General features: G+C 39.5%; 1 protein-coding gene across 3 annotated transcripts; it reads left to right on the forward strand.

The window, feature by feature from the left end:
• Positions 1 to 739: 739 nt before the first annotated feature.
• MGST1 (microsomal glutathione S-transferase 1) lies at positions 740 to 22,967 on the forward strand. Of its 3 annotated transcripts, XM_034645606.1 has the most exons (5): positions 740 to 936; positions 1,064 to 1,128; positions 6,916 to 7,063; positions 9,485 to 9,579; positions 22,360 to 22,967. In XM_034645606.1, the coding sequence occupies exons 3-5, from the start codon at positions 6,938 to 6,940 to the stop codon at positions 22,604 to 22,606; spliced, it is 468 nt and encodes a 155-aa protein (XP_034501497.1). In that variant the 5' UTR covers positions 740 to 936; positions 1,064 to 1,128; positions 6,916 to 6,937; the 3' UTR covers positions 22,607 to 22,967. The 3 variants fall into 3 exon arrangements, with proteins under 3 accessions (XP_034501497.1, XP_019654703.1, XP_002918760.1); XM_019799144.2 differs by lacking the exon at positions 1,064 to 1,128 and having other exon boundaries at positions 740 to 968; XM_002918714.4 differs by lacking the exon at positions 1,064 to 1,128 and having other exon boundaries at positions 742 to 936.
• The last annotated feature ends 4,481 nt before the right edge of the window (positions 22,968 to 27,448 follow it).

Consider the following 27,448-nt stretch of genomic DNA (forward strand, 5'->3'; position numbering starts at 1 on the left):
CCATACTAAACTGATTGTGTAATGAACTGATCCAATATAATCTCCTCCAATTCCATTTTGGACTCTGAACATGAGGGGGCAGAGTAAGGAAGCAAGCTGTTTGGGATTACGGGTTTAGAAGACTAAAGGTGATCTTTCCTAAACGTTACACTGTGTCCCGTGCCAGCCTTTGCCATGCCCCGGGTGCAGGGAAAGTGAAGTCCAACGGAAGGTAATTTTATGAATGATTTCTTTTTTTTTAAATTAATTAATTTTTTTAAAGTTCCATGATTTATTACTTGCGTATAACACCCAGTGCACCATGCAATACGTGCCCTCCTTAATACCCATCACCAGCCTATCCCACCCCTCTCCAAGCCCTCAGTTTGTTTCCCAGAGTCCATAGTCTCTTATGGTTCTTTCCCCCTTCTGTTTACTCCCCTTTCTTCTTCCCTTTCTTCTCCTACTGATCTTCCTAATCAGGTTTCCCCCCGTAGAGATTTAAGTCTTCTATAAAGCTTTCAAAATTCAACATTAAAACCTTTTTAAAAAATTTGTTTCCAGCTCAATAAAAGTTAACCGCCTTTTCCTTGCTCTCCCAATCGCGTGCTAGAAAAGTCGGAGGAAACAGATGTCGGATACTAACCGCGAACATCCCCGCCCCACTGAATAGGGGAAACGGGAAGAAAGGCTTCCACCAGGCGCCGCAGGGGGTCAAAGAAGGGAACCAGTGGGCGGTGATTACTCTTGCACAGAAAAATCAGGCCACTTAGGGGAGGTGCTTGGCGAGGCTGGGAGCCCGGCTAGAAGCGCCCGGGAGCGAATTAACTGGAAATTAGCTAGAGTGGGCGCGGCGCCTTCATCCCGCCTTCCCCTGCGGTCAAAGTGACCGCAGTGCCCAGGCGAGTCGCCGGCTGGGACAGGTTCGCTGCTGCAGCACGACTACTCGCACTCACAGTACGTGCCTGGGACGGACGCGGAAGGAGAGGGTGCGCAGAGGGCGGTGGGCGGCAAGGGGCACAGTGGGTGCAGGGGGTGGGCTGGAGAGGTCTTTGCCGGCGTCAAACTTCTTTGCTCCCTGTAGCTGCCATGCGCTGGCTTTTCAGTCCGTCGCCTCTGAAAGGGAGTTGAGTTCCCGCACCCTTGTAGGTAAGTTTTCACCGTCAAACTTCCCCGTCAAACTCCAGCCAAGAAATTTAAGAGAGAAATCCTTTTTTGTGTACGTGGTGAGTTACTCACTTTTTATTCCCAAGCCAAGCGAGCATCCGCTTTGAATGGGCCCCCTGGAATTCTGGGGTCCCAGCGAAGTTAAATCACAACCTGTCAGTGGCGGAGTGGAATTCACCCTGACCCCAGTCTAGCTCCAGAGTCCCTGTGCGCCCAAGGCTCTGTGTGCAAATTGTAGTAATATGTGAAGTCGCTACAGTTTAGACAACTTCTGTTCAACCTAAGGGCGTGGAATCCTGCAGGGGCTCTGGACAAATTGGCCTTTGCACCCACTGAAGTTCAAGAAGGGCTCGCTCCTCGTGGTTCACTTTGCTCGGCAAGAGGAACCTCAGCAAGTTTAAAAATAATAGTAATAATATAACAACAATAACAAAGTGCAGGAGAACAGAGATTAAACTTTGTGATACTATAGCCAGCCCCCCAGTGTGAAGGAGGAAGCCATGGGAAACTCTTATTTAGGGGGTGAAGCCTCAGATGTTACTGCTGTGGCTGAAGTGGCGCAGTGGAGAGAAGGTGCTTGCAAATCTCCCATCCCCTTGCTTCCTTCCAAATACTCCCACAGCCTCTTAGTATTCTGGGCACCCTTTTATTGTCTCCTTTGCCCTCTGTCTGCTTTCTCTCCACGAGTGCCAAGTGCGTTATAATCAAGCATTGTTATATGGTCACATGGAAAATTCCCCAGCTCTCCAGCTTACAGCCTATGGCCATTTAAGACCAGAGTTCTGGAGGGCCTTCCCTTGCCATGAATACCAAGCTACACATTCCCCCCCATCCCCTGCCCCGCCGGGGGCTTACTATACTGGGAGTTAAGATAGTAATAGGGCTTGCTGTCCTTTGCTGTTCCCTAAATCAGAGGACTATGTGGGGACTTTGGTCATTTTCTTAAATGGCAAATCAGCCCGAATTTGAATATTGCTCTTGGTGGCGGATAAATACAATTTTTCTAAGGGTTTGTTTTAGAGTGGAGTTTATTAATCATTCAGGCTGGGAAAGGGGATCAGCACAGCCTTGCCTTACATTCTCCCAGAGCCCCCAGCATTTTCTCCCCAGCACCGGGGCCCTGAAGCATAGGAGGCCAAGTCTGCAGTCACCATCCCCGTTCAAAAAAACTAGAACTGGGAAACAGCAACAAGGCCATTGAATTCTCTTTTTCTTTTTTTTTTTTTTTAATCTTGTGGTAGTGTTAACTTTTGTGATAGAAGGTATGAAATTGCAGAGTCATGGCTCGAGCAGATTTTTTGTATGTTTTGCAATATGGATGTTGCAAGGCCACCACAAGTAAGAAGAGAACTTTGCCCTTCTTGGCCCAGAGCCTGTAAAGAGAAGAGGAATATTGCGTGATTGAGAGATAAAGACTCAACCGTAATAGATACAGTTGGCATAGGTGCTGAGGAGTTGGGCGAGGAGGGCAAGATAGGAATAGGCAGTTGGATAGATAAAGGCTCCCAGAAAACCCGAGTGGTCTAGAATTCTTGGCCTTGATAGTGGATAGCCTGTGAGCTAAATGCTTGAGAAAACTGGGTTCCAGTCTTGTTCCCTCCACTGTGAATTTGGGTCGCATTACTCACTGTACCTCTTCAGGCTTCAGTTTTCCTTGTATGTTAACGGCAGACAGATATTGCTTGCTCTGACTGCCTTAGAGTTTTCTAGATCAAGTGAGATAATGGGAAAGCTTTTTGAAAACCCTCAGGGCCTAGAATAGTGCTGAAGTAGGAACTTATTTACCAAATACTTATATAACATTTACCAGTTCCCAGTGCTTTTCTAAGCTCTTTAGACTTTGCTCATTTGATACTCACAAGAATCCTGTGAGACAGGAAGTATTTTTAACCTCACTATACAGGTAAGGTAAGTAGGTCCCAGAGAAGTTAAACCACAACCAGTAAGTGACAGAGCCGAATTTAACCTGACTCTAGTCTAGCTCCAGAGTCTCTGTGCTCCACACTGCTCTTTGTCCCTTTGAAGGTGGTCACGTCCACCTTAGGGGACTGAGCCCTGCTCTCTGGTGAAAAAGATGGAGGTGTTCTCTGCTATACCAACCAGTGCCGGACAACGAAGGGACCGATACACTGGACAAATATAATTTATCACTGTAACACTTTATTCTAATTCATAACCAAGTTTCATGTTTTGTCTTTTCTTAGATTATTCATACCTCGTTTCTAGAATACTCAAAACACTTAACGTTTTACCCTCTTAATTATTAATACTACTATATTGCTCTCCTCCCTCCTGGCGACCTTCTCTAATAAAAAGTGTTAAGTAATTTTGTGGTTTTTTTTTTTCCCTTAAAGATTTTATCTACTTCTTTGAGCGCGCGTGAGAGAGACAGAGCGAGAGCGAGCATGAGTGGGGGGAGGGGCCGAGAGAGAGGGAGAAGCGGGGCTCCATCCCAGGACCCCGAGATCATGAACTGAGCTGAAGGCAGACGCTTATTAACCAACTGAGCTACCCAGGAGCCCCAATAATTTTGTATTGACTGCAGTGCCCAGCCGTGATGTAGGCTCAAGGGAACTTCCTGACAAATCAGCTTTGAAAAAAAGTCTAGGCCAGCACCATCTTATTCCATCCTGTAAATCACTTCTGTTTCTTTCTTTTTTCTTTTTTTTTTTTTAAATTGACTTATAATGTATTGTTTGTTTCAGGGGTAGAGGTCTGTGATTCATCAGTCTTACACAATACACAGTGCTCACCCACACATACCCTTCCCAAATCACTTCTGTTTCTCTCGCCTTCGCTACCCCTCACCTGGCCCTTGGGTATCCTGGGAGTGGAAGATACTGGTCTCTGAGAAGAGGTTCATAGACCTGTAGGATGTGGAGCAGAGGCTCAGCATTGGCCCATCTCCCCACACCACAGACTCAAGAAGTTGAGCCACATTCTTGGTGTTGGAAAAACTCTTGGTGTGAGGTGCACTTTCAATGTGTTGTTCCCACTGAAAGAAAAAAAATGTCGCATTGTCCTTTTCCTCCAACTGCTGACATCTTTGTGTGCTTTTCCCACCAGCAGCTCTGGAAGGCTTCCACTTTTTCTCTCCTTTTCCAAAACCAGTTTCACCAAAAGAAAACTGTTCTCTGCGCTTCTATTCCATGGCTAAATACATTTCATTCTATAAACATCTGTAGCAACCTACAGAAATTGTTTAGTTGTAAAATTTTTCTTAAATAACAACAGTTCCGACTTGATAAACTTTTCTTAATATTTTTTTTTTTTTATTAACACTCCTGCTGTGTTTCCTCGGATCTCTGTCCAGAGGCATAGGATTTAAGGATCCCCTATTAAGCTAATTGCTTTACATGAGCTTTGAAGGATAGCGCTGTTTATTCTTGACTTCTTCCCCAACCCCACGCCTGCTCCCAGAGCAAGAGCAGAGACATTAAATGGTACTAAAAGTATTACCTTGCACCGAGAGCTTGTATCACGTTCTGTGCTTTCCAGACTACTGACTTATGGAGATGGATTAATGTATCATATGTCTTTGGTTTTGTTTTTTAAACTGAAACATACAGTTTCTGTTTGCTTCAATCTGAAGTACATATTCAGGCTACCTTTCAAAATGGGGTACTGGGACACCTGGGTGGCTGAGTTGGTTAAGCGTCTGCCTTCTGCTCAGGTCACGATCCTGGGATCCCGGGATCGAGTCCCGTGTCTGGAATCCCTGCTCAGTGGGGAGTCTGCTTCTCCCTCTGCCTCTCACCCCTGCTCATGCTCTCTCTGTCTCTCTCAAATAAATAAATAAAATCTTTAAAAACAAAACTAAAAAAATAGGGGTTACTTCGGAAGCTTTGGTTTCTTTATCTGAAAAATGAGAGTAATAGAACCTACCCTGTAGCACCATTGGGAGAAGAAACGAGAACAAATGTGCACGGTGGCAGCCACAGAGCAGGCATTCAGCCAATGTTAGCTGAGTCAGTATTAAACAGTTTGCAGTCTCTTGAAGGAGACAGAGCAGTGTAGTGAGTGTACAAGATACCAAGTCAGAGACGTGGATTTGTGTCCTACCTTGGCTGCTTAACATCTCTGATTCACGTTTTCTTCATCTGTAAAATGCATATAGTTACGAGGACCCTGCTAGCATAGTTACAAAGCTTATGTGACGCATATAAAGTAAACGGCATAGTTGGTGGTTGTAAAATGAAGCATGTATGTATATGTGTGTTGGTTATATCGCATTCACAGCAATACGTAGACAGCTCTACAACCAGTCACAGAGTCTAGAAAGAGATATAGATTTATAGGTTATTGGTAGATTGATAGATTGTCTGATAAGGTTGCATATAGAGGTTGAGTTTCAAAGGCAGGAATTGACATTACGTCCAAGAGACCACACTCCATGCTAAGCAGATTAAATAGTGTTTGAGCTTGGGTGTGAGAAAAGATGTGTGTTGGTGTGGAGGAAAGAGACGCAGCAGACAGCAGAGCTGATAACAGAACAAGAGGATGTTAAAAAGAATGGCTATCAGGTAGGGTAGGGAATTTAAATTTTAAGCTTTACCCTAGATGACTACCCACTTTGACTTGAGTATCACCAGTATGCCCTAGCTTCCCTTCTGGGTACATTCCCAGTTATACTTCCAGCTCCAGACAGAAAGTTAGGGTCAGTGGAAGGTGAAGTAACGTGAAGAATTGCATAAAGCTAATTTTCCTTCCCTTACTCCTTCTCACACACATAAATGCCACTTCCTTACTTTGCATTTGCCGGGCCCTTTGTTTCCATTATCCTGCTTCTCCTGGTTCCCTCGTGTTGTTGGTATTAATGATGACTATAATCATGGTGATAATGATGATCTTAAGAATATAATAAACTTTATCGAGGTTTTCTTCGTGGGCCAGGTGCTGTGCTAAGTACAAGTATGTTCCACATGTTATCTCAATTAAATCCTGACAACAAACCGGTCAGTTAGGAACTATTACTATTCCCATCTTAGAAATGAAGAAATTTAGTTTCAGAGAGGCCAAATCTCTCAACCAAAGTTAATAACCAGATGGTGGGCCTGGAATTCATATCTGGTAACCGGGGATCTTAAATACTATTGAAATGACAAAAAGCTGTAAGCTGGGTTTCAAAAGCAGGACATATATTAGAGCTTAGACGTTTCTTTATTTTATTTTTTTAAAGACTTCATGTATTTGAGAGAGAGAGAGAGTACAAGCAGAGGGGAGGGACAGAAGAAGGAGAGAGAGAAGCAGATTTCACACTGAGTGCAGAGTCCAACTCGAGGCTCGATGTCAGGACCCTGAGATCATGTCCTGAGCCGAAATCAAGAGTCAGATGCTTAACTGACTGCGCCAATCGGGCGCCCAGAACTTGGGCATTTCTAATCAAACATTAATGGTGCTGCTGTGTACATAATTTACTGTTTCTAAAGAGATCCATCCATGAACTCTGGTCTTTTGTGTCCAACTTGTGGTTCATCCTCATCCAAAACCTGGATTTTAGTCTCTCTTTATAGCATTTTGCCCATTTATTTTTGCTTCTCATACCTTTACATTTTCATTTTCACTCCGTCCTTGTTTGATACCTTCAAGCGTAATGTTATAGAATTAGAAAAAAGTGCACTGTATTATTTTGAAATGTTGGGAAAGATTATTTCTCCTGCAATAGCCCAAGATATTTTTCAGAACAATACGGTGAATGCTCTAATATAAGCACAAGTTATTCGAGGTATTTATGTCTGTCTTTCCTGTCTTGTCTAAAATCGTATTAAGATTCCAGACCAAAATTGAAAAAATGGTTGACCTCACTGAACTAATGGAAAATGAAGTATTCATGGCCTTTGCTTCCTATGCAACGATTATTCTTTCAAAAATGATGCTTATGAGCACGGCAACCGCATTCTATAGATTGACAAGAAAGGTAAGACATTTGGAGGCAATATTTTCCTGTAAGGGTTGGCATTTTGGAAAACAGTTTTCTTAATTTACTTTTTAAAGAAAATTTTTGGTAAAGCCCAGCGGCACATTGTTTAATGTCGCAAATGAATTATGTCGTCATTTGGTACAGATGCATCTGATATGTTTATGGAATAGGTACTTTCTCCTTTCCAGGAGTAAGTGGTTTTCTCATTGTGGCTTTTACCTTTTATCATGCTGCTTTTATATGAGATTCTTGGAGTTTCGAAGTTTTCAGGAAAACTCTATGATTTTGAAGTTAATTTTGGCAACTAGAGTTTAGAAAATAGTCATTTTCCAGGCGGTGAGCTGGTGTTTTTAGTTCTATTACAAGTCAAGGACATGCCTGTGGGAACAAAATTAAGTGCTTACTATCAGTAGAGCCTTTTATGACTGGGGCAAGGCATTTGAATTTGGTGTAGTTCTGACTTCTGAAGTGGATGTTATTCTGCCCAGCATCATAAGAATGATTTTTTTCTTAAACTGGAGACTTGGGGAAGGTGGTAGAAAGATTTTGAAAAGTATATCTTATACTCAAACAGGGTTTATAACACAGTAAGGGGGGTGGAGCAAAGCTACATTGACAAAGTTAAGCTATGTTCATTGGTGTGCACCCTGTCCCTAGTCAGCGACTTCTTCCTGGAAACCACCTCTCTCTCTCTCTCTCTCTCTCTTATTTATTTATTTATTTATTTATTTATTTATTTATTTGAGAGAGAGAGAGAGAGAGCAGGGCAAGAGGGACAGAGAGAATCTTAAGCAGGCTCCAAGCTCCAAGCCCAGTGCAGACCCTGACATGGGGCTTGGTTTCTTGAGATCAAGACCTGAGCCAAAAATCAAGAGTCGGATGCTTAACCAACTGGCCACCCAGGCGCCCCCCACAACCTATTTCTCTCTTAGTGCCTGTCCCAAGTTTTTGTCTTTCAGAGACTTGCTTTTATCTAGAGATCGCAGTCATCCTTAAGGTATTTCCCTGTTACTGTCTTGAGGTATAATTCCTTCCCAAGGATATTTTTATTTTAATGGGAGCACCTACCGACATATTTAAGTCTCTAAGGGGTCCAGATGCCAGAGCAGCAGGCTGTAAAGTGACTGCCTACCCCCGGTCCACAGTGTCCTCTAGAAACAGAGTAGTACTAGGCATAGCAGAAACGTACCTCATCTTATAAGAAAAGGAGAAAAGAACTCAAATTTTGGAGTGCCAGTGATATGTGCCAAGAGCCATGTGATACCCTTTGTAGGTGCGAAATCTTGGAATTGTTTTACATAATTGTTAGTATTATCATGTGAATTGAGTATGAGTCCCCCCATTTTATAGATGAGTAACTGAAAGTCAGAGAGGTTAAGTAGCTTACCCAAGGTTATACACCAATGAAGAATGAAGCTGAGATTCTAGTTCAGATTGCCTCAAACTCAAATGGCATGGACTTTCCATTGTAATACATTTATTTACTTACTTGAAACATATCTAGCATGTGCCAGGCATTTATTTAGAAACAAGACAAATAGAGCTGACCTCAAGAGCTGTTACTGTATCACCTCCCTTCCCATTAGTTCTCCTCAACATCTCTATCTGAAATAAATGCTTATATCGTATTAAGAAAAATAGTATAATACTTATGGATTTCTAAGCTTAAATTAGGCTAATTTTGTAGTTCATATTTTTCTTTATTATAAATTATTAAACAGTGGAACATACTTAAATATTTTGTAAATGCATTTTTCAAGTTTCAAGGGATGGGGAAATCATATCAAACAGCATAATAATTTTCAGGAAGGAATAAATGAACATATGCCCTAGAACACGTACTTGGTATTTTTAGGAATGCCATTCAGCTTCTTTTATTTCACTATATTATTCAACCCAAAGTGTTTGTTAATTCAGCCAAAGAAAAAAGATACACATATCCTAACAAAGTACAAAATACATTTCCTGCCCCTCACTCTTATGCTTCTTGCCTGTTCTTTCACATCTGTGGTTGGTAAATTAAAGAGTTTCATATGAACCAACCAGTTGAAAATGTTAATACTTTTGAGGGAAGTTTCATCAACATCACTATGAAAAGATGCCAGTTCACCATAATAATAGTCAGTGATGGCTTGGAATTATGCTCTCTTTTCCATTTTTGCTTCCTTTTCATTATTTTTATACATTAGTTTTTATTTAAGTTCTTATTTATGCTTTCCTTTAAAAAATGCTTTGCACTGTTAAGGAAAACTTAAAGTATAGACCCCTCCCCGTGTTTGAGCTCCAAATTTTCTTTTGGTAAGGGCCAACCTGGATGCCTGTATTTCTTCTGTTAAAATGTAAATAACGTATCAGGTGGAATACTCCCATGTTATTTGGCATTTGAAATACATTTTTTTCCCTTGGTATTTGCAATAGGTTTTTGTCAACCCAGAAGACTGTGCCAGCTTTGGCAAGGGAGAAAATGCCAAGAAGTATCTTCGGACAGATGACAGAGTGGAACGTGTACGGAGGTAAACCCACTGTCTCCTGAAATTATTTACTTGATAAACAATTTTGGTCAAGGAGTTCAGGGAGGATGTTGGGGATGATTAAAAGGGAGAAAAGTCAGTCATTTTAACTGGTCCATACAATAATTATAGAAAATCAGGGATCTAGAAGTCTCCAACTCTCACTGCTGTTGCACACGTTGCCTATTTCCTACTTTGTTGGGGTTAATGGCTTTGTTCTGTATAGGGATTTTTCAAAAAGAATTACAGGTAGAAGGTAAAATGAGGATGGTGGATTTTTGCAGTTTGGTCATCTTTCTCCAGAGGTGAGACTGTCAGCTTGTGTGAACGGTTGAAGATACTTTTGCATAAGACTCAAAATATGAACGTGGGAAATCTTGCCCTCCTTTCTCTCTTCCTTCATAGGTATTATGTTTAACGTACTGAGAATTCAATGAACAATGAAAAGCAATAAGCCAAGATACCATCCACACAGCTTCCTAATAATATAATTAATACACTTCTTTAAAAAAGCAAATTGAATTCTAGTTCTAATCCTTGCCATAAAGTCATGTAAATTACGGACTTTCTTTTTCACCTTTACTGAATTGTAATTGACAAATAAAATTGTAAGACATTTAAAGTGCACGGTATCATGATTTGATACACATATATGTTGTGAAAGGTTTATCCCCATTGAGCTCATTAACACATCCATAACCTCCATTATTACCCCCCCTTTTTTTTTGTAAGAACATTTAAGTTCTAATCTCTTAGCAAATTTCAGTTTTACAGTACAGTGCTATTAACTATTGTCAGCACGTTACACTTTAGATCCTCAGACCATCTTCATCTTGTAACTGAAATTTTGTACCCTTTTACCAACCTCTCCTTATATCCCCGGCAGCCCCTGGCAACCACCTTTCTACTTTTTCTGTGAGTTTAACTTTTTTTTCTTCCTGTCTTTTAGATTCCACATATAAGTGATACCATACAACATTTGTCTTTTTCTGTCTGCTTTATTTCACCTAGCCTAGTGCCCTGCAGGTTTATCCATGTTGTTCCACATAACTTTTTTAAGGGTGAATAATGTTCTGTTGCACATATCTACCATTTTCTTTATCCATTCATCCATGGATGGACACTTTTCTTTATCCATTCATCTGTTGATGGACATTTAGGTTGTTTCTAGATCTTGGCTATTGTGAATAATACTGCAGTGAACATGAGAGTGCCGATATCGCTTTGGAATAATGGTTTCTTTTCTTCCTTTCTTTCTTTCTTCCTTTCTTTCTTCTTTCTTTTCTTTCCTCTCTCTTTTTTTGATATACACCCAGAAATGGAATTGCTGGATAATCCGGTAGTTCTATTTTTAATTTTTTAAGGAACCTCCAAACTGCTTTCCATAGTGGCTGTATGAGTTTACATTCTCACCAACAGGGTTCCCTTTTTTCCACATCTTTGCCAGCCAGCATTTATGATCTCTTGTCCTTTGACAATAGCCATTCTAAGAGAGGGGAGGCTAATCAAAACCATTGATTTTTGGCTGATTTTTGAATCAAAATCAATGGTTTTGGATGTCTTCTTTGGACAAGAGTGACTACTTGGGTCCTTGCTTATTTATTAATTGGGTTATTATTATTATTATTTTTATGGAGCTGTATAAATTTCTTGTATATTTTGGATATTAACCATCTATCAGATATGTGGCTTGCAAATATTTCCTCCATTGATTGTTTTTCCATTTTGATGATTGTTTCCTTTGCTGAGCAGAAGCTTTTTGGTTTGATATAGACCCATGTGTTTCTTTTTGCTTTTGTTGTCTTTGATTTTGGTGTCAAATCCAAAATAATAATTGCCAAAGCCAATGTCAGGGAGCTTACCTCTATGTTTTCTTCAAGGAATTTTATGGTTTCAGGTCTGTAATCTATTTTGAGTTAACTTTTGTGTATAGTATAAAATGGGGTTTGGTCTCATTCTTTTGCATGTGAAAATCCAGTTTTCCCAACACAGTTTATTGAAGAGACTAGCCTTTCTTATTGTATATTTTTGGCTCTTTTGTAAAAAATTAATTTACTATAAATACATGAGCTTATTTCTGGGTTTTTTTTTAAAGATTTTATTTATTTATTTGACAGAGAGAGACAGCAAGAGAGGGAACAAGCAGGGGGAACACAAGCAGGGGGAACATAAGCAGGGGGGAGTGGGAGAGGGAGAAGCAGACTCCCAGTGAAGGAGCCTGATGTGGGCCTCGATCCCAGAACTCTGGGATCACACCCTGAGCTGAAGGCAGACTCTTAAGGAGTGAGCCACCCAGGCGCCCCTATTTCTGGTTCTATTCTGTTCCATTGATCTATGTCTCTGCTTTTATGCCAGTATCATACTGCCTTGATTATTATAGTTTTGTAATATAGTTAGAAATCAGGAAGTATGATACCTCCAGCCTTATTCTTCTTTCTCAGAATTCCTTTGGATTATTCAAGGTCTTTTGTGGTTTCATACAAACTTTAAGGTTGTTTTTTCTATTTCTCTACAAAAATACCATTGGGGTTTGGAGAGGGAGTACACCGAATCTGTAGCTCACTTTGGTTAGTATGGACATTTTAACAATATTAATTCTTCCAGTCTGTGAACACAGAATATCTTTCCATTTATTTGTGTCTTCCTCAATTTTTTTCACCAGTGTCTTATCGTTTTCAGCTATAGATCCTCCACCTCCTTGGTTAAAGTTACTCTTAAGTATTTTATTCTTTTTGATGCTATTGTAAATTGAATTCTTTTCTTAATTTCTCTTTCTGATAGTTCATTGGTTTTTTTTTTGTTTGTTTTTTTGTTTTTAAGATTTTATTTATTTATTTGACAGAGATAGAGACAGCCAGCGAGAGAGGGAACACAAGCAGGGGGAGTGGGAGAGGAAGAAGCAGGCTCACAGCAGAGGAGCCTGATGTGGGGCTCGATCCCATAACGCTGGGATCACGCCCTGAGCCGAAGGCAGACGCTTAACCGCTGTGCCACCCAGGCACCCCTCTGATAGTTCATTGTTATAGTTTATACACTGATAGTTCAGTGTATAAAAATGCAACTGATTTTTGTGGACTGATTTCATAGCCTACAACTGCACTGAATTCATTTATTAGTTCTAACAGTTTTTTAGCAGAATTAGGATTTCTGATGTGATAGGTCATCTGCAAACAGAGACAGTTTTACTTCTTTCTTTCCAATTTGGATGACTTTTATTTCTTGTTCTTGATTAATTGTTCTGGCTAGGACTTCCAAACTATGCTAAACAAAAGTGGTGAGAGTGGGCATCCTTATCTTATTCCTGACCTTAGAGGAAAAACTTTCAGCTTCTCATGATGCATGATATAAGTTGTTAGCTGTGAAACTGTCATATACGGCTTTCACTGCATTTTCTTTATATCCAATTTGTTGAGAGCTTTTGTCATGAAGAAATGTTGAATTTTGTCAAATGCTTTTTCGATGTCTATTGAGATGATTTATACTATTTTTGTCCTTTTTGTTAATGTGGTATTGATTTACAGATGTTGAACCATCTTTACATCTTTGGATTAAATCTCATTTGATAATAGTGTATGACTCTTTAAGTCCTTTTAATTAAACTGTTGAATTTGTTTTGCTAATATTTTGTTGAGGATTTTCATATCTGTGTCCATCAGGATACTGACCTGTAATTTTCTTTTCTTGTAGTGTTCTTATCTAGCTTTGGTATCAAGGTAGTGCTGGCCTTGTAAAATGAGTTTAGCAGTGTTCTATTCTCTACTTTTTTGGAAGAGCTTGAGAAGAATTGGCATTAATTCTTCTTTAAATGATTAGTAGAATTCACCTGTGAAGCTCTTTGGCGCTGGATTTCTTCATGGGGAGGTTTTGATTACTGATTCAGTCTCATCACTAGTAATTGGTCTGCTCAGATTTTCTGTTTCTTCATGATTCAGTCTTGGTAGGTTGTATGTTTCTAGGAATTTGTCCATTTCTTCCCGGTTTTCCAACTTGTTGGTAATTGTTCATACTAGTCTCCTTAGTATTTCTGTGGTATCAGTTGGAATGTCTCCACTTTCAATTCTGATTTTATTTATTTGAATCCTTCCTTGTTCTTTTCTCGGTAAGTCTGAGGATTTACCTTATTTTATCTTTTCAAAAATACAGTTCTTTTCGTTGGCCTTTTCTGTTGTCTCTTTAGGTTATATTTCATTTATTTGCTCTATAATCTTTGTTATTTCCCTAACTCTGAGTTTAATTTGTTTTGCTTTTTTTAGTTTCTTGAGGTTTAAAGTTAGGCTGTTTGATATCTTTCTCTTTCTTAATGTAGGTATCTATCACTATAAACTTCCCTCCTAGAACTGCTTTTGCTATGTCCCATAAGTTTTGGTATCTTCTATCTTCATTTGCCTCAAGAGTTTTTTTTTATCTCTCTTGGTTTCTTCTTTGATCCATTTGTTTAGTAGCATGTTGTTTAATCTCCATGTATTTGAATTTTCCAGGTTTCTTCTTGTAATTGATTTCTAGTTTCATACTATTATGGTTGAAATAGATGCTTGNTCTTGGTTTCTTCTTTGATCCATTTGTTTAGTAGCATGTTGTTTAATCTCCATGTATTTGAATTTTCCAGGTGTCTTCTTGTAATTGATTTCTAGTTTCATACTATTATGGTTGAAATAGATGCTTGATATAATTTTAAACTTCTTAAATTTATTAAAGCTTGTTTTTTGGCCTAACATATGATCATCCTGGAAAATATTCCATGTGTATTTGAAAAGAATATGTATTGTTGCTGTTGGATGGAGTGTTTTTAAATGTCTTTTGGGTTCATCTGAGCTAATGTGTAGTTTAAGTCCAATGTTTTCTCATTGATTTTTTGTCTGGATGATCTATCTATTGTTGAAAGTGGGGTATTAAAGTCCCCAGTAATACTCTTATTATTGTATTGTCACTTCTCCCTTAAGATCTGTTAATATTTGCTATATTTAAGTGCTCCTATGTTAGATGCATAAGTATTTACTAATGTTGTATCATCTGGATGAATTGACCTCCTTCACCATTATATAACGGCTTTCTTCAGCTCTTGGTACAGTCTTTAGCTTGAAATCTCTTTTGTCTGATGTTAAGTATGGCTTTCCTCCTTTCTTTTGTGTTCCATTTCCATGGACTATCTTTTTCTATCCCTTCACTTTCAGCCCATGTGTCCTCAAAGCTGAAGTGATTCTCTTGTAGGCAGATATAGTTGGGTCTTGTTTTTTAATCCATTCCGTCATTCTTTGTCTTTTGTTAGAGTTATTTTTGCTACTTCTGTCTTCTAGTCTTTATACTAGAGTTATGTGATTTACCCACCATCATTACATTAGTGTATTTTGAATTTAATCATACTTGCTTTTACTGGTGAGTTTTAAACTTTCATGTGTTTTGTTCTTACTAATTAGTGTCCTTCTGTTTCAGCTTAAAGAACATCCTTGAACATTTCTAGCTGCTGTAGTGGCGATGAACACTTTCAGCTTTTGTTTGGAGAATTCCTTAACTCTCCTTCAGTTCTGAAGGACAACTTTGTCAGGTGGAGGAGGATTCCTGGTGGCAGTTTAAATTTTTTTTAGTGTTTATTTATTTATTGTTAAGACCTTAGAATATATCATCCCACTCCCTTCTGCCTTGTAGTTTCTGGTAAAAAAAAAAAAATGCTGATAGTCTTATGGGGTTCCCTTGTATGAAACAAGCTACTTTTTTCTTGCTGCTTTTAAGATTCTCTCCTGTCTTTAACTTTTGGTAATTTAATTATAATGTGTCTCAGTGTGGGTCTCCGTGGATTCATTTTTTGGTACTTGCGAGGTTCCTACATCTGGACATCTGTTTCTTTCTTTGGGTTAAGAAAGTTTTTAGCCATTAGTTTTTTGGTTAAATTTTCTGCCCTCTTTTCATCACTTCTACTTCTGGGACCTCCATAATATGTACATTCATCTTTTTCGTGGTATTCCATAAATTCCATAAACTATATTTACTCTTTTTCTTTCTTTATTTTTTCCTTTTGTGCCTCCAGTTAGATGAATTCCACTGCCTCGTCTTCAAGTTTGCTGATCCTTTCTTTTGCTTGATGTAGCCTGTGTTGAACCCCTCTATGGGATTTTTAAATTCAGTTATCATATTCTTCTGCTCTGTGATTTCTTTTTGGTACTTTTTAATATTTACTATTGCATTGAAATTCTCACTTTGTTCATGCATTTCTCTCCTGACCTTGGTGAGCATCTTTTGACCATTATTTTGAACTCTCTATTAGGTAAATCTACTTATTTCTATTTCATTAAGATCTGTTTCTGTAAATTTATCTTGTTCTTTGGTTTGAAACATATTCCCCTGCTTTTTCATTTTCCTTGGCTCTGTGTTGGTTTCTGTGCATTGATAAAGCAGCCACTTCTCCAAGTTTTGACAGTGTGGTCTCATGTAGGAGATGAAACTTGTCGATCATCCTGGACTGAGACCCTGGTTGACTCTCAGACCTTTGTGATTGTCCAAGCTGCCTTCTTTGTTTTTACTGGCTTCCAGTAGTTCTGGGTGTGCCGAGACTTGTCACATGTTCCAAAGGGAGGAGCACAGTTGAGATCTAGAGGTGGGCTGAGTGGAAGCTGGTGCTCAGGTAGCAGCTGGGAAAGTATGTAGTTAAGCCCCTGCTAGGGAGATCCTGGGATTTGGGTATTTTTGTCTGCTCCCTCTGTGCTGGGCCTGAATATAGCCATGGGGAGGGATAGCTAGGGTGACTGATTGAGCTTGTTGAGAATGATTCTTTGTTTGCTGTACTTCTGTGAGACTCATGAGTGGTAGTGCTAATAACTATCAGGGTCAGGTGATCCAGGAACCACCCCTAGGGCTGCAGCCATAAAATCTGGAGTGCATACAGGTGTATGAGCTCCTTCCAGAGAGATTCAAGTGACTGGGATCGAGCTAGAGGGAGAAGGTGGGGGAGATGTCTGCTGGCTTCCCTGGTTTCTAGGAAGGATCAAAGCCCAACCTTAGATGCATGCATGCTAACACTTAGGCAGCAGATTTCACAGTATGCGGTTGGATCCCTTTCAGGGAAAGACTGGGAGATGGACAATTTTGCCTGCTCCCTTTGTGCTGACACACAGCAAGTCTCGTGCATCCCTTAACAACTTCTCTTCTGTTTGCTGTAAGTCTTCTGGGTCTTGGGGATACAATCCTCATTGATTTTCAGAACTAGATATTTTGGGGTCCCACCCTTGGGTGAGAGGCATAAATGTCTGGGCACTAAATGTAGGATCCAAATCCATTGTTCCTCAGAAAGAAGCTCGGAGTTGGGAGTTCCCTCTCAACTGTGTGGCACTGTGCTGGGGTTAGGGTTTATGGCAAGATTGTGTCTCAACCTTTCCTATCCATTTCACCGTGGGTATTTGCTCAACGTGTAGGGGTCATTTAGCTGGTTTCTGGATTTCTTCCAGAAGTAATTACTTTGTGTGTAGCCATACATTTGATGCAGCTGAGGGAGGAAGGGCATTCAGGAGCCTCCTATGTCACCATCTTGGATAACCCTCTTCCCCCACAGAATTTTTTTATATTGAGATTCTATTACCAATCTATTAGTTACCTTTTTCTAACATCTGAAATATCTTCTCATTGAGTATTTTCTAATGCTCACCCAAACATGGTACAATTTTAGGCACATTTCAAGGAATAAGTAAAATTGTAAAAAATTAAAGAAACAGTGACGTGTTTTCACAGCCATGCTTAAACATTCAGATATTTAGTTTTGTGGTGAATAGTTAAGATAGGAAACATCATGAGTCTATTTGATGCACTGTTTCAATTTGGTGAGTAGGAAGAGTGAACTGGATACTGAAATAAAAGAATTTGACTTCTGTAATTCAGGAACCAGCTGGAGTTTCTAAACACTTTAGGATCTAGATATATTTGTGTTATCACTTTCTTTTGATTCCCTGTGAAAGTCTGAAGCGCCTTCCAAGATTCCTACAGATTCCCTCTGCTTTATGATCTCAAGATTCACTCTCAGTCTGGGTTCCTAGACGTGTGCATGTTTCCATAGTCTACGTTTTGTTAGGCTGATGTAAACTTGGCTCTTTCCTCAACTCTCCACAAATCGACTTAAAAAATGTGGATAAAATAGACTTGACGAAATTGAGGTGCAGAGTTTACATTATGACAACACAAACATTTCAAGTTGTGTGTTAGGCAGCTCTGACAGGGTCCTTCAGCATCCTCTCCCTGGGGAAGTTGCACTGTATCTTCTTCCCCTCAAATAATGCCCACCATTACACCATTTTGCAGGCTCTTCTTTGGCTCCATATACACTTCCGCTCTTCCAGTACCAAAAAGATGCAAAAAATTTAACCCCAAGTTATTTATGAAACCAGAATATTTTTCTCCTAAGAAGAAGTTTGTGCTAGGTAGCTTGAATAAAATGTTAGCTTATGCTTCACTTAGTTATATACTTATTAAATTAGCGGTCCTATTGAGTAAATCAGCCAGTCTTAAAGATGGACTATGCCAAGAATGTGGATCTCAAGCAGTTTCAGGACAAAGAATCAGTGTAAATATTTCAAACAGTATCAGCAAATTATAAGTGTTATGATGAAAAAAATAAAGAGTAGAAAAGGTGAGTACAGCTTTGTGGAGTTACCAAAACCACCAGAGAGCCATTGAGCAGTTTAAAACGTTGTCTTTACCGTTTCGTACATCCCTTCCAGAGCAGGTGATCTCATATATGTTGCTGTTCATGACCCTGTACTCCTAACATTGCCCAGGACTTGAAAGTGATAATAATTACATGCTCAGTAGCATTAGTAAGTTTGAAGGGACGATCCAAGTGTCATGTGTAAGCTTCACAAAAGATATCTTGAGATTTTAGATCCCTTGCCACTCTCCCCTCCCAGCCCCCCCATGCCCATAGGACTGTAGTTCTAGAAGAGAAAGCCTTTATTGAAGCTAATCTTCTAGTCAGGTTATGAACAATTGACCTCAGTTCTGAAAGGAATCAGTGTCCTTGAAGAGGCGCAGCGACTGTGTGCACAGCGCCCCCTGGTGATCGGACACTGGCTTTTCAGTGTGACAACAGAAGTCTCCAAGAAAGTCAAGGTGTCCAGTTTCCAGTAATATTTTTTTGAGACCTTCCCGACAGCATCAAAATGTNTCCAGTAATATTTTTTTGAGACCTTACCGACACCATCAAAATGTTTCTAGTAACAATTCACTTTTGGAGATACTTTTCAGATAAAGAGTTTCCATAATTTCCCCATTTCATTTTTTACCTGGGTGGTTTTTTCATTACTTCCACATATAAAGCTATTTCTATCAGTATATCCCAACGTCAAGGACTACAGATGAAGTGAAAGGTATGCTTTCAGGTATGCAATATTGAGAAAATTAATACATACACATATGGGACAAATAATTAAGAGCATAAAGTAATATGTGTGGAAATGTGAAATAAGTGACTTAAAATAAGTGACTTGTGTTCTGGGCAGACAGAAATCAATGATGGTTAGAAAACATTTTACATATGTATTTATTTAATACTATCTCGCCATGTTCTAGAAAGAATATGAGATCATATATACATTCGGTACCACAAGATGAAAAGAAGGTTGCAAGGTAATCAGGGCAGCTGGAGAAATAAAGAGAACCATTCAAAAGGAAAAGAAGGAAGGCTTGGCTTTGGTATATAGGGAAAGGAGAGACGTTTAGAATATACTGCCTTCAAAGGCAGAGAATACCTTTTCACTGAATGTTTAATGGAATGTAGGGGACACTCACCGGGGATTCTGTCAAGGGACTGAGCCTTGGGCTAGGGGTTGAACTAGATGGCTTCCCTTCTGGCCCCCGTGCATGAATAAAGCACTCACTGAGAGATTATTGTGTGTGCATTATGGTCACTTTTTCCTATTGTTAGGATACTATAAAAGAGCTTTAAGACTGGATTCCTGCCCTTGAGGGGTTTTTAACTTTTCCCCTGAAAATAAGACCAACATAAATGTAGTAATTAGAGAATGATATCAAGCAACCTCTTACTAGATGTTAAGTTGTGGGGGATAAAGTATAAATTCCTAAAATATTTAGGAATATCGCATGAAGGAAGAGCTTGNAAGACCAACATAAATGTAGTAATTAGAGAATGATATCAAGCAACCTCTTACTAGATGTTAAGTTGTGGGGGACAAAGTATAAATTCCTAAAATATTTAGGAATATCGCATGAAGGAAGAGCTTGAAGGATATTAGGATTTGGGAAGAGGAAGAGAAGAGAGATCATGTCAATTTGGAACAATTTCTTTCTGGAACTATGGACACTGCTATATGCTGAGTGTGAGGAGCTTTGGCTGCGATAAGGGAGTCTGGAAAAGTCTGGCGTGAAGCTTCTTTTGTTCTTGGCCACCCCCGGACAATTCTCAGAAGTGTGTAGCCACTCTGGTCCAGGTCAGGGGGAGGACACTGAAATCCAGGTGGTTCTGATCTGAGGCAGGGAGGTGTGACTGGAGCATCACGAACACAGAGAAGAGTTGGTGGGAAGGTCAGACAGAGCAGGTCTTTACCAAGGGGCATCTGTCCAAAGGCGAAAAGAGAATGAGAACAGGAAGCATCATGGGGCGGGGGGACGGGGGGAAGGGATAGACCCAGATAGAGAGTGGTCATGAAGACTGAAATCCACCTGCTCAGAGATTTTGGGGGCAGTCTAGAAAGGACACGAAGATGAAAGAAGCTGCGCCTGGAAGATGAGCACTGTTGTTTGAGCAGAGAAAAGGCTCCAGCAGACAGGTGATTCTGAAGTAAAGCATGTGCTCACCGGGAGAACAGAGAAAGTGTACGCCCCGCCAGGGTCTAAAAAGATGGCATGAATTAGCATTGAGTATGTCCTGAATTAGCATCGAGGATGAGGGTCTGTTGAAAACAGGCCTTCCTAGGACCATGAGCAGTGTTATCTGTAAGATCATTTGGAGGACTGAAGGCAGGGAAAGGGAACTGAAGAAGAGAAATAAGATAGAGAGAGGGAGGCCAGAAAAAAATGAGGGGCTACTGAGGTCAAAAGAAGCCTTCCTCAGACGTTCCTTCCCTCTACCCCCAGTTGAAATCCATTACCTCTTATTGTCCTTGACTTTCTTCTCTGTTTCAAAACTGCCTTCTATTTGCCAATTGCTTAAGTAGGCTTAGAAGTAGACATTGTGTTCCAGGGGGTCTCCCTTTTAAAGCTTCTTCACCAACTTTAAAATGTCTGTCGTTTAGGAAGTTGTGAGGGAGAAAACCAACATGTAAGATTGGAAGTGAAGCTGTCTCTGTGATCCGGCAGGAGAATTCAAAGGACCAAATCAAATAGCCTTGGTGTAATGGGTGAAATGGACCCTTCCTTAGTAGGAAATAGTATTCCTGTCCCTTCTTGCCCACCTTGCTCTCAGTAGCCTGTTCCAAGAAGGAGGGGGACAGGAACACTCACACCTTTCTTTTGCTGTTACTTAGGAACGGGTCATTCTTTATTTAAATCTTTCAAAACCATTACTTACCTAGGTTACTGTCACCTTCTTCAAACTTGTATGTTCTTTTTTTTTTTTTTTAAGATTTTATTTATTTATGTGACAGAGAGACAGCCAGCGAGAGAGGGAACACAGCAGGGGAGTGGGAGAGGAAGAAGCAGGCTCCCAGTGGAGGAGCCCGATGTGGGACTCGATCCTGGAATGCCGGGATCACGCCCTGAGCCGAAGGCAGACGCTTAACGGCTGCACTACCCAGGCATCCCCAAACTTGTATGTTCTGATCATCCTTGCCAGGCAACCTGTGGAAAACAGGAGAAAGGAAAGGAGGGGGAGATGATGGTGATTGTTGAGCAGGAAATATGTAATAATTTATTGGTAGAAGAAAAGAGAGTGACATAAAAGATTTTTTTTTTCATTTTGAAATACCTATTGATAACTGATAAGCTTTCTCAAAAATCTCAATTTCTAGTCTAGATTTCTAGAGCAATTTTAATTCTGGCGACTTAAACAGGGACATTAGATTTTAAAATTAAGCACTTCAAAAAAAAATCAAGTCAATAATAAATGTGCCTTCTGTTCACAATCCTAGCCAGAGAAACCCAAGGTGCCATGAATTGGAGGAAATTTTCTTCTAGCTATGGGATAAACATAAAATTTAGGAAACATATCTTTCTATTGTCTATCATTTTTGTGTATTCTTTGTACTTTGCTCCCTCGCTTAGCTAATTCTGTCTGTAATTTGAGGATAGATTGGCTAAAATTTTACCCATATTTGAAAGGCTACTATGTATTCTGTAATTTGGAACTTGAGAGCATAAGATTCTTGGTGTTGCATTGATAAATTAATTGTTGGCAACCTAGTAGTTTGGGCGAATGAGCAAGGATTGTCTGCATAACCATTCTGTAGACTGGCAGAAGTGAGAGGGGACTCTTACGAAAGATTATAACCAAAAGGATTTTCCTTTTTTGGAAAGAATCTTGAATTGCCACTGTATGAACCTCAGAAGAAAAAGGATTTCGTATCTACAAAACTGAAGTCAGGTTTATGATACAGATGCAGTTTTTGATATTCTTGAAAGTGCAAAGTATCTTCTTTGCTATATGTTGAGATACACTAAAAACAGAAACAAAATAATAAGACATTTTAAATAAAAGCCAAATGGTTAAAGAAAAAGGCAGTTTGAAAAAAAAAAGCTAATCTGCATTTTTAAGATCCACTAACATTATATTCAGTTTTAGAATAAAGGGAAAAATGAATCAATTTCTACAGATTTTGAAATTAGTGTTTTGCTACTCATCTTTTCCCACAGAGCTCACCTGAATGACCTTGAAAATATTGTGCCATTTCTTGGTATTGGCCTTCTGTACTCCTTGAGTGGTCCAGATCTCTCTACGGCCATCCTACACTTCAGACTCTTTGTTGGAGCACGGATTTACCACACGATCGCATATTTGACACCCCTTCCCCAGCCAAATCGTGCTTTGGCTTTCTTTGTTGGGTATGGAGTTACTTTTTCCATGGCTTACAGGTTGCTGAAAAGCAGATTGTATTTATAAGGAGAATCATACAACTCATCCAATTATTTTCTAAGAATTCTGTACTTCCAATTTAAAATGAATGCCTTTTTTAGATTCTAAGTGGGAGGGGAGCAGAAAAATTAAGACGGGGCAAACAGTCTGAATATGAACGTCACCAATATCCTGTATCCTTGTGTTATAATTGTACTCAGAATTTCACATAATGCTGAAGTCTTTTGACTTCTTCTTTATGTGCCTTGTTGTAAATTCTGATTCTAATTTGTAACATTCATTCAACATTTAGTATTTGAAATCTACACAAAGGGTGAGTGTGTATGTGATCAACCTATATTGCAATGTTGTTGAATTGGAAATATGAAATAAAGGATTTAAAGAAGAGTTTTATTTGGTTTAATTTTTCCCAAGTTGTATTTTCAAAAGTTTTAAACCTATAAGAAAGTGGGAAAGTAGTACAATGAACCTTTATATATCTTTCACCTAGATTTACCAGTTGTTAACATTTTTGCATATTTGCTTTTGCTCTGTCACTCAATGTTTTTTTAGATTAATTTGAAAGTAAGTTGCAGATACCATGATACTTCACTTCTAAATACTTCAACATGTATCTCCTGTGAATAAGACAATCTCCAAATAACTACAATACATTATCACACACAAGAAATTTAACATTAATATAATAATATTATATATATAATTCATACTTATATTTCCCCAATTTTCCTAATAATGTCCTTTATAACTGCTATATATTTTTTAAAGATTCATTTATTTATTTTATTTATTTTATTTTTATTTTTTATTTTTTTTAAGATTTTATTTATTTATTTGACAGAGAGAGAGACAGCCAGCGAGAGAGGGAACACAAGCAGGGGGAATGGGAGAGGAAGAAGCAGGCTCATAGCGGAGGAGCCTGATGTGGGGCTGGATCCTATAAAGCCGGGATCACGCCCTGAGCCGAAGGCAGACGCCTAACCGCTGTGCCACCCAAGCACCCCATCATTTATTTATTTTAGAGTGTGAGAGAGAGAGAAAACATTAGTGGGTGGGGCAAAGAGGAAGAGAATCTCAAGCAGACTCTGCCCTGAGCCTGGAGCTTTACGTGGGGCCTGACCCCTCGACCCTGAGGTCAGGACCTGAGCTGAAACCAGGAGTGGGTTGCCCAACCGACTCACCACCCGGGTGCCCCTATACCTGCTATACTTTTGATCCAGGAATCAAATGAGGACCACACAAGCATTTTGTTATCATTTCTATTTAGCTTTCAATAAAATGGAAGAGTTCTTTCATTTTCTTTCTTTCTTTTTCTGTCTTTAATAGCATCAACATTTTTTTGAGGAATATATGCTGGTTGTTTTACAGAATGAACCTGAATCTGGCTTTATTTTGTATATTACTTTCTTTTTTTAAAAAAAGATTTTATTTATTTATTTGACGGAGAGAGAGACAGCCAGCGAGAGAGGGAACACAAGCAGGGGGAGTCGGAGATGAAGAAGCAGGCTCCCAGTGAAGGAGCCTGATGTGGGGCTCAATCCCAGAACTCCGGGATCATGCCCTGAGCCGAAGGCAGATGCTTAACGACTGAGCCACCCAGGCGCCCCTGTCTATTACTTTCTTATTCTTAGATTCAGATTAAACATTTTTGGTGATGTGTCTTTCAGATGACAACATATCAGTAGGCATATGATATCAATTTTAAATTTGATCAACTTAATAAGACAGTATCAACCAGACCTGTCCATTGTAAAGACATCTTTTTATTTTTGTAATCATATGTGGGGACAGACTGACACTGTGCAAATTCTGTTTTCCTATAAAATTTCACCCAATGGGTTTGGATTCTAATGATGCTCAGTGTGGTTTCTACATGAAAATATTAATATATAAATATAAAAATTGATAGAATATATAAGTATACAAACCTATAAACATACAAATCCATACAGATTTAGATTTTTTTGTCTTAAATGGAATTATAATGAAGGATGAACTTTTAAAATACCGATATTTTTCTCGTACTTGCTATTAAATTTATATTAATTATTAATTTTGCCATCTCTTGATTAGTCTTAATTTTAAATACATATTTCTTAAAAAGCACTTTTAGGGGCACCTGGGTGGCGCAGTTGTTAAGCGTCTGCCTTCAGCTCAGGGCGTGATCCTGGCGTTCTGGGATCGAGCCCCACATCAGGCTCCTCCGCTATGAGCCTGCTTCTTCCTCTCCCACTCCCCCTGCTTGTGTACCTCTCTCGCTGGCTGTCTCTCTTTGTCAAATAAATATATAAAATCTTTTAAAAAAAAGTGCTTTTAGTGGCTCATAATTGTTCATTTAGATTTACCACACAAAAGAAAATCATTGTGTAGCATTTTAGGTCTCATAATTTGAGCAACTCTGAAATCCACAAACAGAACCTATTGGACTACAGAGAATTCTGTACAAGTTTCTCTTTATTTTATTTTATTTCGTTTTATTTTATTTATTTTATTTTATTTTATTTTTTCTAGTGTTAAAAACAGCTTTGCATATATCATGGGTCTTGGCTTCAGAAAAGCTTGTGGTGTAATTAATGGAAAAGGCCATGAGCTTAGAAGTGAAAAGCCCAAAATTCAAGGACTGTATTTACCTGCATAAGCACACACACATACACCCACTGCTGTTTGGATTTGAACAACCTATTTACCCTGTCTGAGCTGTAATCTCCTCAAACTTCTTGTGAGATTTTTTGAAGGTCTAATGATCTTTGTGGGTGAAGCATATAAAAAAGTATTTTCTAAACAATAAAATGTCCTCCATGTGTAAAATTAGAGTAATCTATTGGTCATAAAGATTCAGGTAGTTGAGCTTTTCCTAGCTTCGCGTGAGATCTCTGTTTAACCATTTTTCTCATCGTTTTCGTAAAATTTCTACTTCCCTGGTAATGCTTCTCGGAGCGGAATCAGAGTGGCCTGTGGATATCCTCATGGTTAGGATAGGTCAGCTACTAATATTTGATACCCGTTACTAGACAGTCATCAGAATAAAAAAGGACATTGAAGTTTTATAGTCTCAGAGGCTAAGAACCATGTGTACATGCAGAACACACACGAAAAACTGAAAACACCCGCAGATAACCTACTTCAATTCCCAAGTTTGAATAATAGTTGCAAAGATGATTTTAAATGGCTTCTAACTGTTTTTCCCCTCACAAGAGAAGCTGTCGATGGGGGGGTTTCGTAGTGGAATTGTTTCAATGGCAGGAGGTGCATGAAGGGGAAGAATATTTACTGGTCTAGTCTCTCCTGCATCGAGGAATCCCCGCCTGACCACGCGGGAGCCTGGGCTTTAGAGTGAAGATTGTGCAGTAAACAACTTTAACCTGTGATTGGATAGACACGGAGAAGAGCATGCGCAGTTCACAGAAACACTGTTACCTGTGAGGGGCAGGATGGATATTTTCATGTTTCTGCTGCTTAATTAGAACTCTGAAAGCGAGGATTATGTTTTATTTATTTTCGTATGTGTGTTCTCATTCGTGCACACAGATGTGCACCTAAACATTCACACCCACGCACCTTGTACTCACAAACAGCACAGTCACACACACCCATGTGTGTACCAGCACCATCACCAGTCCTAGCCATTATGCGTACTTAGTGATTACGTAACATGTTACTTCACACTTTGCCATCTCTCTTTGCTCGTGCCTTGCTCTCTTCTCACTTACCCTAAACCCACTTTATCATGAGTAAGCTGAGCTCCTTCTGCAGAAATCAGAAGCTGTTTATCTGTAATTCTTATAGCTTCAATATCTAGGGCAGTGAGGGGAGTTTTGTTGGGGGAGGGTGCAGTGATTCTCAGATTGGGCTGGAGGGTAGGGCAGATTTTATTGAAATCTCGACAGCTAGCGTCTACACACACGAATGTATATATATATATATATATATAGAATCTATATTATTCAGGATACAAGCACTATTGCTTTATCATATGATATTACATAGAGACTTCTTAGCAGGTGCAAACATCTATTTATAAGATGTACTTATTTGGCTTGGACGTGTTGAAAGGCGGTGGGACATAAGAGATTCATGTATATCAAGGGCCTTGGTGCTTTAAAAAAGGGTAAGGAACCCTTACCTAATTAAGGCCAAATGAATGAGTCCCTCTGTTTTGAAGGCTCAGAGATTTACTCTTTCAGGGTCTAGGCGCCATTAGGTCCTGAGAGTTAAAGTCATAAGAACCAAAATATAAATGAGACTGCAGTTGAATTAGAACGGTAGAGAATTCATCAAAACTCGGCCTTGTAACTGTCCCATGGTCTGGAGTCTGAATCCCATGGGTCAGTCCATTCTGCTTCCATGGTCAAGGTGACTTGGAAGCTGAAATCATGATCAGAAAGCCTCTGTTGATTTTCTCTGAGCCAGAGGTTCTAAAGTCACTCCAGGGCCCAGGGCTCTCCACACTGCAGGTAGGCTTGTGTGGCAAAAAAGCATAGTTGGTGAGCATAGGTTAGACCAAAGAGAGTTCGATGAATCAGACGTTAAATGGCCTAAGACTCAAATAATCTGATACCTCTATTTCAAAATAGAGGTGATCTCATGAATGGATTAAAACATAGATAGTCCATTGGCTACAGCATCCCACATTCATCTCCACACTTGGAACAGCCTTGGAGGTGGGATTAGCAAGACCAAGTCAGATCTGATGCAAGTCCGTCATCAATGTGGCTACTTAGACACAGTCAATGCGTACCTTTGGGTCCTTCTTTTTCCTTGTTTCCTTAGCTATCTGATCTCTCTTCTGACTGACAGTCTCCCTCTTGTGTCTTCATGTCCCGCAAGCTAACGACTTACACCTGTGCTAGGTTCAGCTAGGAGATTAAC

The sequence above is a fragment of the Ailuropoda melanoleuca genome, chromosome 16 (assembly GCF_002007445.2).
Source record: "Ailuropoda melanoleuca isolate Jingjing chromosome 16, ASM200744v2, whole genome shotgun sequence".
NCBI classification, from domain to species: Eukaryota; Metazoa; Chordata; class Mammalia; order Carnivora; family Ursidae; genus Ailuropoda; species Ailuropoda melanoleuca.